This window comes from Labrus bergylta, chromosome 3 (assembly GCF_963930695.1).
Source record: "Labrus bergylta chromosome 3, fLabBer1.1, whole genome shotgun sequence".
NCBI classification, from domain to species: Eukaryota; Metazoa; Chordata; class Actinopteri; order Labriformes; family Labridae; genus Labrus; species Labrus bergylta.
Window position 1 is genome coordinate 16,995,755 of NC_089197.1, and position 17,701 is coordinate 17,013,455.

The following is a 17,701-nucleotide window of genomic DNA, read 5'->3' on the forward strand; positions in this document are numbered from 1 at the left end:
ACATTGAGTCTAGTGTGTGCGGGACCACAGGGCCTCTGCCTCATATTTGTCATGCCTGACATTTCCCAGGCCAAAGAGGGAAATATTCAATATGAAACAGGCTTCTTCCTCTACCAAAATAACACAATTTATCTGATTGAAAATCAATCTTTATGATTATCTTGCCAATGTGTCACAGTTAGCTCCAGAGAACACTTTCGAGAGCTTCCCTTTCAGTTCCTCTCTAATGGATAGGTTTCCATATTACCGGCTGTTAATTATTCATCTCTGCTTGCTGGCGTGTCAGTTGGAAAATAAAGCAAATCCTTTGCACCAATGATACAGAATAGCTCTGTGACCTCTCTACTGAACCCTGCTGCATTGTCCGTTTGTCTCCTGCTGCTGGTACGAGTGAAATTGGAGCCAAAGTGGACATTATTTCTTGATGTGCAAAACTTGTCTCTCGCACAGCAGTAGTCCATGAACGGCCAGCTCAGCGGTGTGTATGCAATGCTTCAAGAGCTGGGTACAGTCCCTTTTGTAATGTGCAAAATGATATCTCTGCAATGTAATCGTCTCTATTACGGGGGGAGAGATTGTCTTACCCTTTGGTTTTGCTTCACAGAACACGACAAATGAGCTTAAGCTACCTGCTGTAGACTCCTGTGCCTATCTAAAAGAGGAGAAATGACGGAGCTAAGCTACAAGACCAGAATGAGTAAAATAGGTAAAGCAGATCTGATAACATTGCCAGGTCATGCATTTCAATTAAATCTACTTACCTAAGTGATCAAGTAATTGAAATCTGAGGGATTTTTAGAACTACAGCCATGAGTTGTTCAATAAAACCAAGGATTCTGTTCCTTCTTTTGATTTCAAATTGTCCTGTTAACAATAAAAACACATTAAAACAACAAATCCGCTACATACCATAATAACTGTTTATTTTTATGCATCCATTTAATAAATCTTCACAACATATACAGTAGATATGTTCTTAACAAAATCCACAGGTGGTCATGTCAGTTTGTTTTTTTTTCCGTTCAGTTTTGCATCATGTCCGAGCCCTTTGAAACGTCATGTTATGTCCTGACAAATTGGACGCGTAGAAATTCAGGAAGCACTCTGGATTGTTGCAGAAAGTGATGAAAGCTCTGTCATGGGGAGGAGGAGGAGGGCCAAGCACACTGATGGATGGAGAAAAACAGAAAAAATTAAATTAACAACTTTTGTTATGGACTTTGTGATTATTTTTAAGACATTCAGCCAATTGGAGCTTAAAAATATTGATTTAAAATTGATTCCTGCATAAAACAGAGATTGTTTGGGCCAGTTGTAGAGAGATTCAATTATGTATAATCTTCAGGAAAAACATGCAAGAGACTCACACACAGTGACACTTTCGTTGAAAATAGGAACATTGCTCACACACTGTAGCGACATGGATGTTTTCTGATGATTTATTATTGGTGAGAAATGACAACTACCATATACACCTGTAAACACAGACACATCAATCCCGTGCCCTGGGAGGCTGGTAATACTGCTGTGTTGGTCTTGTGCGTCTTGGCTGTCCGTCTCCCCCACGACGAAACTCTAATGAACTGTCGTAGTAACCGTCATCTTCCTCCTGCCATTGTACATTTGATATGGTTGTGATGTTACTGTGGGTAATCAGATTAGATGTCATTCATATTTAATCACCTTCCTCAACCCACTTAATGACAGTTCAACAAGTAACTTCCACAAAGTATCAACAATGTATTGTGATGCAAAGGAGAATGACTCAAATGTTTTTCTTACCAAAAAATCAGCGGGAATAGGTTTGATGTTATGCAGCAGGACTTCTTCACAGTTTCCATAATCACTGAAAACAACCACAGCCGTGGAGCCTGATGAATGCACAGCATCTATTCTGGCGTGGTAGAACTTCAGGGCGACGCACGCACAAACACAAAGAAACAAATGGAAATCTCATTATCTGAATACAAACATTTTCATATGTCAGATCAAGACAACTAATTATAACAAGGCAAACATATCTAACACTCTGTCGACACTATGACAGAGATAATAAGTCAATATCGCTATTAATTTGTTGATACAATCATGCTAACTGTAAAATAAGCTGGGACACAAAGAAATAACAATCGACATTTCCATAATCACACAGGCTGTGTCAGAATAATCACTGGAACAGATTTAATTAATTTCAAATGTCATAACGGATTGGTTTATTTTTTTCTGGCAATAATCAGCTTCTGCTGCGTCAACAATCCAGGGGTGACATACCTTGCTGTCTTCCCAGTACAGTGCCAGGCACTGGTCTCCAGGTTTCCAAGCCCGTTCCACAAAGTGACTCTTCTCTGGCCCCCGAGGACCTTGGCCCCTGCCCTGTCCTGCCCTCCTTTTAGATCCCGGGTTATTAGAGGTGTTTTTCTTTGGAGGCTGCTCCCTGTTGGGGGGGCAAGATGAATTTGCTGGCTTGATAGGTCCAGTTCTTTTGTGTTCCACATCTCCATTTTGGAAAAGAGTAGGATCCCCCATCATGATTCGAGAATCCTGTGATAACCCCTCTTGGGACGTCCCCGAGCTTCCTCCCCTGAAGTTAAAGTCTGCCGGTCCGCTATCCCTTTGTCGGTCAAAGTGGCCTGAGTTGGGCCGCTCAGTTTTCCCCATCCTCCTGCTGTTGTTGGGTTCTTCAATTCTGTCCGTACGTTTATTATTTCCTCTTCCATCTAGTTCACTGCCTGCAGAATTACTAAGTTTAGATGTGGGTGCATTATCTTTTGGCCCTCTCCTATGGGACTGTCCAGGAATGTTCCCCCCACCACCACCATCTCCATTTCTGGATCGTTGGTGGTAAGATCCACTTGGATCCATCTGCTGCTGAGGTTCTTTTGAACGTGTGAAAGTAGTCGGGAAGGATGAGGGAAAATTCTGCTCATCACGCATCTCTCTCCTGTCAGTGTGGGATCTGTCTGGTGCGCCTCGCGACCATCTCTCCTGGCCCTTCCAATGCTGGCCTTGAGCTGAAGTTTGGGAGGTTGTACAGTTGGAAAGAGGCTCCTGGCCAGGTTTGGGGAAATCAGTGTCCCTGTGAAAGCGAGGTGGTCTGTCGTTCCTTTGTTGCCTATGCTCATTATGAGATGAGTACTTAGTGTGAGATGTGTCTTTGGAGTGATACTCTGAGTTGGAGAAGTTGGCTTTGCTCTCATTATGCCGCTGAGGAGCCTGGCTCTTTGGCTCTGAGAAAACAAAGTGGAAAGGATCATGAGATGTTGGCAAAACAATAATGGGTGACTTTAAACACTGCATATTTTTCTGAGATCATCAAAGAAACCACCAAACCATTTCATTGTCGGTCAAACAAAATCAAAAATTGTCTAAAACATCTGCCCTCTTTCAACTTTAACCCAGTGCTGCAATGGTTTTGACACTAGAGCTCTTTCTAGACGTTTGGAAAACACGTTATCCCCCTAATGCACATAGCAAGTCAGCCATCTCCTAACACACTTCTCACCAAAGAACTGGCACGAGAAAGCATACAATCACCATCTTGTAAATCAATTTGGAATGTGTGTTTCTTAAATCTAAAAAGTCAAAAGTTAGAGAACATCTGGTATGTTTTTAGGATGAAATCCATACCAGGACACTGACCATCGATGGAGAAAACTCCCATCTTGGATTCCAGAAAGTCGAACAGAGTACTTGGTCCGGATGGCCTTCCTCCTGCTCCCTCCTCCTCGTCTTCATTTCTGGACCTGCCTCTTCCCCGTCCTCTGGCTGATGGAAACAGTGAGATGAGACTGAAGTTGACCCAATTAAGAACATTTTGATCAATGGAACTGGGTTTCTTCATCAAAAAATTTGGGACATGCTCTGTGTGACTCGGCATGTGTTCTTTTGAAATTAAAACCCATCTGAACCAGAAATGTAACCTTGGCTTGACAGGGGAAGTAATACAGGAGCTCATATATACTCCATAAAAATGACAGGAACTTAAGTTAATGCTCTGTAGCTGACTTAGATGGTGCATGTATGCAGCAACATTAAATACTACATTAAAAATGTCCTGCTCCTGCTTTAACAGCAGTAACAATATCTTACACATGAGCATTAGGTATTTCAGAATGATGGAACACGTTTAAAGTTACTGCAGGTGGATTTTTCAGGACTGAAATAAACACAAAATAATGACTGCAGGTAAGATACATCAGTATTCATCTGCAACCTAAAGGTATGCTTGGAAAAATAGCCAGCAGTAGAGTCTGTATACAATTTGCGGCAAATTGAATAAAACAAGCAAAACCGCCACTGCGGACCTTTACTTGGCTTGTGGCAATTCTTACTCTCCCAATCTCAATTTTACTCTATCAAAACAAATGAGGTGTCAGGCTGTGGGGCGTTCTATCAAGCAGCAGTTTTGTTTCTGTGTTTGAGTGAGTGCGTATGAACCTCTGGGTGGGGGCCTGTTGGATTCAGCTACCACAGGACCAGGTCTGCTGCCCGAAGATCCAGTAAGCAGGCAGTTTAGTGCTACTTCAAGGTTGTTGTTATTATCCATCAAAGCCTGCCGGGCGGCCTCTCTGTTAAAGCCCATCTCCATGATGTCTCTCAGAGCACGTTCATCCACCTACATACGGGAAAAAACGAGATGGTATGGAGAAGGTATCTGGTTGAGAGGAGTAAGGTATGGTGTGACAGAAAAGATAAACTGGATGGGAAATGGGGAGAAAGAAAAGAGGAACTCCTCCCCTTTTAAGTGGGCCGGGCATGGGCAACACTTTAAGTTTTGTTTTAGGTTGGATTAATGTGCATTCAAGTTTCAAACCATCATTAACATATTCCCAAGCCAACACCATAATATCCTGTTCCATCCAATTAATGTGCTCAGCCAAACGCTGGCCCAGTTCTGCTGGAAACTGGTTTGTCACTACATAAAAGCTAGACAAATGAACAGCCACTTGATTGGAAAACCTGACCAAGCCTCAAATTCATTTAGATTTCTACAATATCATAATCAATGCCTCATGCAGTCCATGAGCCATGAAATAAGACTCTAATCCAGACCAAAGAAAGAACGCAGAACAAGCTCCAGCCTTTAAATTGCTTTGTTACAGTGAATGGAGGCTTCAGTAATGAGAGGTCTGAGTCAGAACCAACTCAGTTGGGACCAAGTTTCGTCTTCTCACCAGCTCTCGATAGTTTCCATCTTGTCTGCTGTCCGTTCGTTCCACCCTGTCTTCTCGTCTCCTCTGCTGGTACGAGTCTCGGTTTCGGAAGGAGGAAGCAGTGCTGGATAAATTACTCCCTGCATTTCCTCCACCACCAAACGCACGGGGACCCTAACAGGCAGAGAATTTGATGATCAATAGAGCTGCACAGCTGGACAAAACAAATCCAACACACCAAAGACAATGTTGTAGTAGGCAATGTTAAAATACGATATTTGAAGAGTTACTTTAACATTAAAGGCAATAACGATTATGAATGTGTTAAGAACGTTTTATGTTTAAATGCGGGAAAATTTAACCATTTACACATAAATTGCAATCACTAGGAGAAACAACAAAACTAGTATATACGGCTAAAGAAGTGCTCCTGAAAGCCAAATGTCGAGCTCCTCAGCTCTAAAAAAAATAATTAAGTACCCCGTTTGATTAAATACCCCATTAATGACGATACATACCCATAAAGAAGATGTACATACCTCCTTGTTCTTGGCCACCTCAGCGATAGCTGCAGTCCGCTGCTTCTCAAAGTCATCATTCTCCTCAGTACTTTTGATCACATTCTGAGTCTGCAGGGTCTTCCTCTGGTCTAGTTCTCTGCTGTCTACTTCATCCCTCCTTGCACACTTCTACAGGGAGCAAATTGAGAGAGAATATATTATCAAAGATCCTCATCAATCATGTATAGCTCCTTAAGAAAAGAATCAATGCACCTGACAGTCTCCACATTTTTGGGGGGAATTATATGAGATCCAGACTGAAGTAACCTGCAGTGTTTGAGTTATAACTCTAAGTTTTTGTTGAAGCACCCAAAAGTAACACAAATCCCATAGCTGCCTCCAAGCTCATTCTTATTTGGGAAATGAAAACACAGAGTAGAGACCTGGGAGGAAGGAGATGGAAACCGAGCACATTCTGTAGCTGCATCAAGACTATAGGAAGTAAGAGGAGATATCAGCTACAGGCTAGATTGTTGACCTATGCTTACATGTATGTTATAGCTAAGTAAGTTGTAGGCAGTCTGACTATAAATCCAAAGAAGACATAACTGCAGAGAAAGAAAGTCGCTGGCTAAAATAGTTGCAACAATAAAGACAATTTGCCAAGTTTTGAGTCACTGCAACAACCTGCGCAAGCTGCACTAACACTGTTTGGCATTGACCTAGATCATTTCTTTGCCTGTCTTGTGTAGTCATTGGTGCTCAACAAAGAGCACATGGTGCACAGGGCAGTGAGGTTCCAACAGGTTCTTTAAGGCATCGCAGAGCTATGCAATGTCTTATGCTTGCAGAGAGATTAAGAATGTTTGTTTCAAGCATAATGTTGTGTATTTGATTATGTGTACAAGTATAGTATTAAGCACTTAATATTTTTTTATCAGTTTATTAAACAATGCCCAGCTAATAGATGCATAAAAAAGGTTTATTTGAATTTAGCAGAGATTCTTCTGCATTTATACAAAATTGACATGATTAGTTCTGAATGTCACTGTTCCCACAGCTGTTTTGTACTGTATGAAAAGCTTCCTCTAGTTCATTAAACCCTTGCAGCCATCTGACAGCAGCAGGACAGATAAGTTGATCTGCAGCCTCCGCTTTGAGAAGTGCCGAGCCAGAGCCCAATGCCATCATGCGTGACTGTCTGACATATACTTCAAATTTTGAAAAATAATTTCATTGGTTCTTTTTTAATCTTGAAATAAATGATGGTTTTTAGGCCAACTGTATCCAATCATAAGATCATTGATAGTGTTAGATACTATACATTGATGCAGTCATAGTAAAGGCTTTACTATATCTTTGTACATTAGCCAGGCTAACCCAGGCATTAGCACATGGCTAATTGATTCTGGAGGATGAAAGCAGATATAACCAAATACATCCGCATGCCCAGGAGTTAATTGGCAATTGATGTAAAAAAATGATGACACTCACGCTTGAATGCTATATTCTTTCATTGCTGTGACGTGTAGCACCTCAGAACATGTTACTTGTGAAAATGTTGAAGACTCAACGCATGTGGCAAATAGTTCTGAGATGTAAATGAGTACGACTTTTCAGGTGAAACACATATCACAATGTGGCCTAGTGAAAACCTACTGAACCTACGCATCTCCATTTTAAAACTCTGCAGTGAAGCGTGGTGGTGACCGCTTCATACTGTGAGAACGCCTCTGAGAAGCGAAAGTGCAGCCACAGATTAGAAGATAATTTTTCCCCAGACTGCATATTACATTGGAACGGGATTAAGTTTATATATAACAACTAGAAGAAGACATTGGAGGTGCTGCAGTGACCCTGCACTAACAGTAAATCTAGAGAATGCTGAATGATAAATCCCAAGTGCTTCTCATCCAACTTTACAAAGCCTGATCAGATCTGGAATGAAGAGTGGGTGAAAATCCCACAATCCCTGTGTCAAGCTGATACAGCTGTATCCCAGGCTGAAGCTATGATCCTTATAAGGGAGGACTGACTCCGGCTCAGTGGTTTTAAAATGAGACATGTCTGAATATAATTCCCTCAAGACGTGATCTGCATTAGGTAAAATTAAAGTAAAAAAAACAAAACAAAAAAATGTATACTGTGTATATACACATTTGTGACAGCAGTGAAGGTTTCCAGAATTGTCTTAATGGTGCACTTATCATCTTATTGTCTTTTTTTTTTTAAATCTGTTTTCCTTTACTGCAAATCACCATTGTGCCTTTATTTGAATACAAATGCAACACTAGCCCTGTGTGCATGTTTAGAAGGGGACAACTGTCATTGTTTTTTGAAATATGTAGGTAGGAAAACAAAAGCACATTCAAAATTCAGTTATGCATTTTAAAGATTTATGAAGACTCTGATTAGTTAAAAAAAGATCAGCGCACACAACACCAAAAAAAATGGACATCAAGGCCAACTCCTGCAGCCAGGCCTGCATCTGGCCCCTCAAATCCAATTGAGCTTGTTATTACTTTAAAGGCACTTCTGACCTCTTTTAAATAAATGCTTTAAACACTTGTCAGAAACGTGCATCTGCAGATTGTGTTATTTTGCATTAGTTAAACATTTAAGATTTTTGTTTCAGTGTTAGAGATTCCATTTCTTAAAATATATTTTTATCACTAGTCTAATTAATTTCATCCTCACCTGACCGAATGGCACAAAGGGAGGAGGTCCACCTTCTGCTCCAATGTTACTCCTGCTGTGTTTGGCCAGACTCTGCAGGTTGAACAGTAAAAGGCGATTATTTTTAACAACTAAGGAAAAATACAATCCTAGGGAGAGTAATGCCATACTGACAGATTTAAAATGATCACTGACGTATGATTTCAATGCTTTTGAGCAAAAGTAGCTGAGCCATCATTATAAATTCAACCTCACCCTTTGTAGTTCCCATTTCTCCACCATGTGATCAACCTCTCCTCCAAGGACAGAGATTTTTGAGTCATCGAGCAGCAAAAGACCATTTTTAACCTGGACTGTACCAAGGAGCTTTACCTTCGTTCCAGGGGGAGTATTGAGACTGAAATACAAAAACAAAAAAAAACATTTACATGAAAGAGTGCTTTATTTATTAAATGGTTAACCAGCAAATTCAGTTTAAATACATTTAAAGGTTTAAGATATTATATCTACTTTTCCCTGCACCCAATTGCCTGACCGATACCACTTTATAAATGACATGGAGCAGTGCCAGGGGAGGGGTGGCGAGGCTAGGAGAGACTATCAATAATCCCAGCTGCTCACCCGTCCTCATGGTAAATTAAAAGCCCCTCTATCTCATCAGGCCTGATAAGGCCTCTGCCTCTCTCATTAAAAAGCACTGGGACTTAGAGGGATTTCCAGCTACTGATGCCGGATGCCAAAGCAACAATTAGGGATTTCACTCCAAACCTCTGGGATGGATGCTGTTCTCATGATAGTGGCCGGCACAGAACGAGGCACTGTCTATCCTTGATTCAATCACATACACAAAATCCTACATACACACTATTCACCCTCTGATTTATGTTGCTCATAAAGCTTAATTGTCATCGCTCTGTATCACTTCCTCACACACTGAACAGTCCTGTAATCCATCCCATTCCCTTTGACACTTACTTATGGCCTCACGCACACTAAAGCGGACACTTTCATAAGACACACTAACCTCCGCTGTTGGTGGCCACTGTGTGTGTGTGTGTGTGTGTGTGTGTGTGTGTGTGTGTGTGTGTGTGTGTGTGTGTGTGTGTGTGTGTGTGTGTGTGTGTGTGTGTGTGTGTGTGTGGCTCATAAAGAGGGGATTTGTTCTGTTTTCTCCTCCCTCCCATCAGGAAGTCAAGGCCCACATTCTGGCCACTCCACCTGTACAGACTTGCTAGTCACCATGGCAGCCGTCACCAAGGCCACTGTTGCTGGGATGGAGATGTAATTAAGGCTGGATATTGTTAGATTGCTGCCGCCACATGGAAAATGCAGATAGAGGGAAAACGGAGACATGTGCTGAAGTGAGAGTGTTTACAAGGGGATGAAGGAGAACGAGTGTGTGCAGAATTATACACATTTGCTTTGAATAAACGAGGATCTAGTTCAATGAGATCCTTCTTTTGACTGTGTAGCTGCTAGAAATGCATATTTTACAAGAATCTATTTTTCAAAAGAATACAATAAAGAAAAATATATCTCTTTATTTGCCATGAAGCCAACATCTTTCTGAAGTCACCAAAACTGTCATATGGTACCTGATCTTGGACAGGTGTTTAAACTCCAATCCAACACAGGTGGTATGTCCATCTGTCATTTGAAGTCGCAGCATTCGTGGCGCACCCTGGGACTCCTCATGGTCTTTAGATGCAGAGATGTTCCTCACCTTCTGCACCTGGAGAACACATGGTCCTTCCAACTGGCCATGTGTGAGACAACAGAAAAATTTAGAGGCAAATCAGCAGCATGTGGGGGAGGATTTACAAAGGCATATACAAGCAAAAACTGGGGGTATACGAGTATATATGGATGGCTTGGCAATGCAATGCAAGTTTATTTAAATAGCACATTTTAGCAACAAGGCAATTTAAAGCGCTACAAAAGCATAATGAAAAAAAATACCATTGTACTATAACTCAGTTTCCACAGGTTTATTTATACCGACACACTGCTTCATTATTTCCATTCTTAGATTTGCAGCAACCATTCAATGTTAGATCATACTATGAGGCTGAGTGTCAAAAGTGACCAGGATGACAGGAATGTTCCTCTTTTTCTTCAGAGATGGTTTAATATCTCTGTATTATGTTTTATCTTTTTGACAATACTTTGCACATTTTTTGTTTCTACAGTAGATTCACAGGAGAAGCAGCAGTTTTTTATGCATCGTCATTGTTGGTGCGTTAGGGCCATCTAGTGGCACTCATGAAACCTGCAATAGGGCCTGTACTGACTTTGAGCTCAAGAGAACATTGACCATAACATATCATTTCAAACTAAGTTTGATAAATGGAGGATTAAATTTACTGTTTAAGAATTTCACTGGCACTCACATTCTCAGTCCTTCCACTATTGATATCAGGTGGTAGATATTTCCTCCCAATAGGCCTGAGGTCACTCTGCAATAAAGAATACATATTAATAGGAAATAATGTGCAAGTAGAAATAAAATGAATTACTAAAAGTGTGGTACATACAATCTATGTTAACTGGTATCCTTGGTCAGAGTAGTGGGAGCAGTTTTGCAGTAACTCCAGAACAATCAGGTAAATTGCATGGTATAAGTACAATCTCATAATTTAATTAATTAAAATGTAACACATTTATACATACTAAATCAACTGTAGCAGTAGGATGTGAGGATGTAGTTTTGTGAGCTCTGCTTGGAAAGGACATTTATTAACAAATTTTGCTCTCCCTGCCCGTTTTCCTGGAGCAAGATTGTGTCTCAAATATCTAAGTTTCTATATTTAATTGTTTTTTAAGCCGTCTAAAATGCCGAAGTATCAAAAGCCGAAGGCAGGCCCTGATGACGCGGACCTGCCACTGTGTGCTAACCAAGATCGACGCCTACATGATGGCGGCTACAGTTGAACTACACAATAAAATAGACAATCTGATAGCTGACTTGAGGTCCGAAATCTCAAACGCGCACACAGAATTTAGGAAAGTAATTGAAGATGTGCGAAAGGAAAACACATCGTTTGTAACACGTTTTGAGGATCTTGAGGAGGGAGATAACTGCTAACCGGGTCGTGGAGCTTGAGGCTAAAGTTACCACCTTTCAGCACAGATAAACTGCTTAGTGGATAAAACCGACGACTTGGAGTCCCGACAACGGAGAGATAAATGCATACTACTCGAAGTGGAGGAAGGATTTGGAAATATACGACCGGAGAAGGCCGTTGCTCAGCGGAGGCCAAAAGATGGGGATGCTCCGAGACCAATAATTATTAAATTTCACTACTTTCAGGAGAAAGTAGACATTCTCCGGAAGGCTATGAGGTTGGGACCGATCTCCTACAACGGCAAGCGCTTCCACATCTACCCGGATTACTCGGCGTCAGTCAGGAAAAAGAGAGCGGCCTTCACCGAAGTTTGGGGATTACTTCGACGATGTCAACGTGTGAAATACGGTCTCTTATATCCAGCCACACTCAAGATCACGACCTCAGCTGGCGAGCAAACATCTTTTGAAGACCCGACCAAGGCGAAGCAGTACATTGAGGCCAAGCTGCGCCAGCGGGAGACGGAGGGAGAGTGAAAAATCATCATTTGTGGCCATTACAGGTACTGTTGATGCTTCATGTTTATGTTGAAGCTCACGGCTCAGGCTGGCGAAATGGCGAGAGTGATGAGTGTGTTTAAGGCAGTCTCAGGGGTACAGAAGACCAGCCTTGGGATCCAGGACGGTAAAAGTTTCTTTCTTGTTTGCTTATCTGTTTTTGTTTGTTTTTTTGTCTTGCTGTTTTGCTTTTATTACATGTTTTAACCTAATCATACACATATTTGTGCAGGCTTTGCTATTGTGTTATACCAGTTCATATACTCATTTGTGGAACTATGGCTCTCGATAGTGTAGATAAGCATAATGCAATTTCTTTCATCAGCTGGAATGTCAAAGGCCTGAACAACATGGTCAAGCGAAGCAAAGTCTTGAGCCATTTGAAGTCACTAAAGCCTGATGTCACATTCCTACAGGAGACGCATCTAAATATCAACTCTCAAAAGAGGCTAAGATGTAAGTGGACTGGGCAAGTATATCACTCTTGTTTTGATTACAAAACTAGGGGAACGGCAATTTTGATTAGAAAGGGGATTCCTTTTGAACTTTCAGAAATGATATCTGATAGCAATGGTAGATATGTTGTTGCAGTTGGCAGACTCTTTAATAAATCATTAATACTGGCTAACATTTACGGACCAAATTGGGATGACTCACAGTTCTATTTTCAATCCTTCCTGATCTTAATTCCCATAAATTGGTGCTAGGTGGGGACTTCAACTGTGTGCTTCATGCCCACCTAGATAGGTCAAACCCGAGACCAAACAGTACTTTATCAACATCTGCAGTGGTCATTAACTCCTTCCTTCGCTCTCACGGCCTATCAGATCTGTGGCGGGCAAAAAATCCTACCGTGAAACAATTCTCTTTATTTCCCCTTGTCCACCATAACTATTCTAGGATTGACTATTTCGTAGTAGATGACCAGTTGCTTTCCCTGATACCCAGTAGTCGATACCATAGCATCGTGCTATCAGATCATGGCCCAGTACAAATGGACTTGATATTTCCTAGTAATATAGCGCCCCAGCGCACCAATCGTCTAGACCCCCACTTGCTTTTGTGCAAACACTTGAAAACGTATGTTAATGACCAGATTGACTTCTTCTTTGAAATTAATGATACTCCGGACATCTCAAGGAGTATTCTGTGGGAATCTCTGAAAGCATACATCAGGGGACAAGTTATTTCTTATGTTGCGTAAAGGAATATTTTTTTATTTTATTACTGGGCTGCTAATATGCTAAAATGACATATTAGATTACCATGTTTGCGGATAAGGATGGCCCTATTTGGGCTCATATGGAGTTACAATCTACTCTCCCAGTCTTCCCAATCTCTTTCTTAACTGTGCCCCCTTCCCATTAAGTGCAAGAGCAAAGGATTTGAGTGCGAATGTCGTGGTTCAAAGCACAATTAGGATTTGGGGCCAGTTTAGAAAATATTTTAACCTCAATAATACATGTGGCTTCTCCCCAATAATGTCTAATCATCTTTTTGCACTATCTCAATTGGATCTGGCTTTTGCAGTCTGGAGTAGGAGCGGATTGGTCTTTTTTCAAGATCTGTTTACTGATGACAGCTTAGCATCATTTACTTTTCTGTGCAAGGACCACAATCTTTCAAATTCACACTATTTGAGATACCTTCAGGCTCAGAGTTTTGCCTCTAAACACTTCCCAGGATATCCATGCCCACCCCCTAATACCTAGCTTATTCAGTTCTCAATGTCAATCCATTCAATAAAGGTGCAGTATCAAAAATATGCAAACTTATTTTGAATGCTTGCCCTCATACATAAAACTAAGACAGCTTGGGAAGGAGACATTGGGGAGCTCATCTCAGAAGATACTTGGGAAAACATTATTTCTTTAATACATACTTCATCTTTCTGCATCAGACATGGATTAATCCAATTTAAGATAGACCATAGATTGCATTACTCAAATGACAGGTTAGCTAAATTATATCCCAATGTGGCTCCAATATGTCCCAGGTGTCAACATTTTCCTGTTTCCTTGGGGCACATGTTCTGGGCATGCCCATGATTATGCAATTTCTGGATATCTGTTTTTCAATCACTCTCTGCAATATCTGGTAGGACAATACCTCCCAACCCCCTAACAGCTATTTTTGGAGCAGTTGATGATGAATTGATGTTTTCCCGCCTCCACAAAAAATGCTATTGCATTTACATGCCCGCCGTTTGATACTGCTCAATTGGAAAGGAAGGATTCCCCCCACCTATATTAATTGGATCAGAGAAATAATGTTGGGACTACATCTGGAGAAACTTAGATATAAAGTACGTGGGTTGGAAGATTGAGTTGGGAGACTTTGATTGTGGTTGTCGGAACTGTTACCTACCCTTTCTCCTGAAGGGTTTCGAATATTGGTACCAAGAGTAGCATAATCTAAACATTCCGGTTTGGGTTATTTTTATGATTGTATGTCCAATGTTTTTTTGTGTATTTATTGTTATTGTCTATCAAATTCCTTTTTGTCTCTGTGGCAACAATATACATATTGCTAATAATAAGAGGATCAATATCTAGATGCATATTGTTCTATATATGAGTGCTTACGTGCGTGTTAATACACCCTCGATGTATTTATGCCTTGTTGTCTAAAGGTTTGTGTATTTATGTGGGGACGCCACCTGGAGGGGGTGGGGGGTGGGGGGTGGGATAAGGGTTAACAATTTCTTGCTGTGAATGTTTATCTGACTGTGATGTAACAATATGTAAAATTGAAAATAAAGTTGTTAAAAAAAACAAGAAATGTATTTGAAACATCTACCCATTGTCACCCATTATTTTTGCAATACTGAGGACAGCTGAAATCCACTTCAAATATATTGCTTTTATTTTCCTGGTCAACTTTCTGTAAACATGATTGCAATACAAATATTTCTAAATGTTGCATCAAGCTTTTCAACAGGCTCTAGCAGGCAGGACTTTTGCTGCTGTATTGCATGTTTGTCCTGCCAGGTTGACAGCAATGAGTCAAAGAGCAGCCTGAGACATTCGACAGCATCTCCAGGTAAACAAGTTAATGAAAAAGGCTTTTGATGTAAATGCAAACACTGGATATTCTGGACTTATCTTCTACTATGGGTTAGATAAGCAGTTTCATAATTTTATATTCAAACCTATTGAAAACAGTTTTATATCCCACCTCTCTTCCTCTTTTTATGTTTACCTTAATTTGTTTCCTAATAATGTCCAAGATTATTTATTATTTCATTAGCCTATCACAGTAGCCCACCATGCTTAGGATATGAATAGATCATATTACTAGCGAACAATAGACTGGTGTTTACAAGTTCATCACAGAGAGAATAGTTGAATGTGAAAGTGAAAGATAATCTCCTACTAAGAGCAACTGTAGACGGACAGAGCGATCGCTGGGTCTGCCAACAGCAGGGTCAATAATCTTTCAGATAAATTAATCATCAACATACTCTTTAATACTGCTTCAATTATTAATAAAATTACACTTTAAAACACCTAGGAAATAATACATATTCAATAAATGACACAGCACTGTACAACCAGTTTCCAGTTACAGATTCAAACTTACATTGAGTGCAATACGAATGATGTCACTGTGTGTTACTTTCTCTGCAGGTCCTTTCAGTTCTGCTATGCCTTCATCAGTGAGGTACCTGAGGAATGACAAGACAACATGGAGAGGTTTCAAGAGGGAAAGCACAAACTACATTAATGTGAAGGCAGCTACAACTTCAGCAGACAATCAGTAGCCTATTAAAACGCAATAGTGTTATTGGTGATTTGTTTTCAGGGAGGATGCAGCATCGTGGTGCTAAATAAATGTGTAAGCATCTTGAGCCAAAAACAAGTAAACCTCAGAAACACAGTTTTACTTGGTCAGAAGCCCAATTACTCTCAGTGTAATCCTCCGCTATTACTGACTAAGTAGAGTTATTAGCCTCGGAGAAATAATGTAACACTGCAATGAGGAAATCTAAATTTACAAAAGAGCAAATCAGGACAGCAATATGTGTTGATTAGCTGACGTTTTAGCACTATCATCTATACTGTATGGCAACATTAATGCATGATGTTGGGTTGATCTTCTCCTCAAAGCGTAGCGTCAACATTAACTCGCCGTAACCAACGCGTAATGTTAATACAATGCTAAGTGAAACAGCTAGCTAACCTTTTTTTTTTTTTACTCTCACTGCTACCTCTGAGTTCAGTTAGCGTTAATTTAACTTTACCCAAACGAATATTGTTGCCATAATTTACATAATTTTATAACAACGTGTGCCAGGACAAACTTTATCCTCTCACACAACTTTAATTAGGAGATATTGCTAATGTGGCTAGTTGTGTGAGCTAACCCCTATCTGTCACCTCAGTGTGTTAGCTGCTACCGTGCTACCTACCAGCCCTCTTTGGTCAGGGACTCTGCCAAATCGGTCATCTTCGTCCAAAAAAAAGGGAGCTGTGTAAGTAGCGATACCAGTTGGTTTTAACGTGAGCACATATAAATAACGACTATCTTATTAGGCAAAGCATTATTCTTCTCCTAACGATGATCAAGCTTCGCTAACGTGAGTATTGAACGACTCTGCGTCACTACGTCACCGAGCGTGACGCGTTCTACAAGTATGGAGAACTGTGAGGGCACAAAATAGCCTTTAAAAAAAAAAATGTATTTCGCACATGCTCCCTCTTTGAAAATCGTAGCTAACCGGTAGATGGATATTGCACGGGAATGGTTGTCGGAGATAATGTACTACTTCTTCTTAATTGGATGAGTGTATGAATTCATAGAACATAAAATATAGCACACTATTTTAATACCCTATTATTTTAGGTAAAACACCTAAAATGGTAGGCTAATTGTCTAAACATGGTCACAATTCACCCGATATGGGGTTATGGCAGGGGTGGGCAACTGGCGGCCCCCATCAACCCTCATTGTGGCCCTCAGGTCAATTTTTACATATCAATTAATTGGAAACATGAAGAAAAACATGACAAAATCTGCCATGAAATCATGAAAAACCAGAAATATGTCCATAATAATATTTGTTCACTGGTATATGTTGAGTTAAATTTGAGACATAATTGACTGTAATCGTTTTTTTGTATGCTACAATTTGGCCCTCTGGCAGTGAGAATTAAATGAATGTGGCCCTTGCTGTGAACGAAGTTGCCCATCCCTGTGTTATGGCAATTAGCCTAAAACATAAACGTTTAATGTTTTATCAATGCACATTGCACAAAAATCAAATCACATGGTCAGATCCTCTTCTATGTCTGAATGGAGTTTAAACCGTGCGTAAATATCTACAGTCTATGGTAAATATGCATGTGATTTGAGTTACTAATCTGATTTACAAGATATTATCATTTTCTCTCCTTGCTATGCAATGATAGGCTACTAAGATGCTGTGGAAGTTGCTGTTTTTTTTTCTGCTAACAACATCTGCCTGCTGTTATCAGTTTGATGAGTTCAAGACTAAATCATACAGTTAATGTGTATATCCATAAATAATGGGATGGGGTGTCGTGTCGTTGTAATGGCGGGTGTAGCGATGCAGAGTCAAGTTGGGCCATTTAACTTAAAACAGTGGTGGTCCTTGCCTCTATAGTTAGGGGTACTTGTGTTCTGGTTTTAAATCTAGATCTGTCTCTTCACTGAGTTGTTCAGAATGGCTTTTTGTTCTGAATGCTATTAATGGACCTCAATACTATACTGTAACTTTATATGATTCG

At 40.4% G+C, this 17,701-nt stretch overlaps 1 protein-coding gene across 3 annotated transcripts; it reads right to left on the reverse strand.

The window, feature by feature from the left end:
* Positions 1-897: 897 nt before the first annotated feature.
* On the reverse strand, positions 898-16,568 carry tdrd3 (tudor domain containing 3). 3 transcript variants are annotated; one of them, XM_020635869.3, is made up of 14 exons: positions 16,363-16,568; positions 15,534-15,618; positions 10,720-10,785; positions 9,925-10,085; positions 8,585-8,726; positions 8,351-8,422; positions 5,693-5,842; positions 5,175-5,327; positions 4,438-4,615; positions 3,628-3,765; positions 2,272-3,227; positions 1,783-1,908; positions 1,476-1,609; positions 898-1,166 (listed from the first exon to the last, which is right to left on the reverse strand). In XM_020635869.3, the coding sequence occupies exons 1-13, from the start codon at positions 16,398-16,400 to the stop codon at positions 1,493-1,495; spliced, it is 2,382 nt and encodes a 793-aa protein (XP_020491525.1). In that variant the 5' UTR covers positions 16,401-16,568; the 3' UTR covers positions 898-1,166; positions 1,476-1,492. The 3 variants fall into 3 exon arrangements, with proteins under 3 accessions (XP_020491525.1, XP_020491526.1, XP_065808910.1); XM_020635870.3 differs by having other exon boundaries at positions 3,640-3,765; positions 16,363-16,567; XM_065952838.1 differs by lacking the exon at positions 898-1,166 and having other exon boundaries at positions 1,504-1,643.
* Positions 16,569-17,701: the final 1,133 nt, after the last annotated feature.

Excerpts from the sequence above, each read along its gene's own strand:
- tdrd3 (XM_020635869.3), bottom strand. The coding sequence starts at position 16,400 with ATGACCGATTTGGCAGAGTCCCTGACCAAAGAGGGCTG. Across the intron at positions 8,423-8,584 it reads AGAAATGGGAACTACAAAGG|AGTCTGGCCAAACACAGCAG; the intron begins GTGAGGTTGAAT and ends TTCAACCTGCAG. Across the intron at positions 5,843-8,350 it reads CCTTTGTGCCATTCGGTCAG|AAGTGTGCAAGGAGGGATGA; the intron begins GTGAGGATGAAA and ends TGCTCCCTGTAG.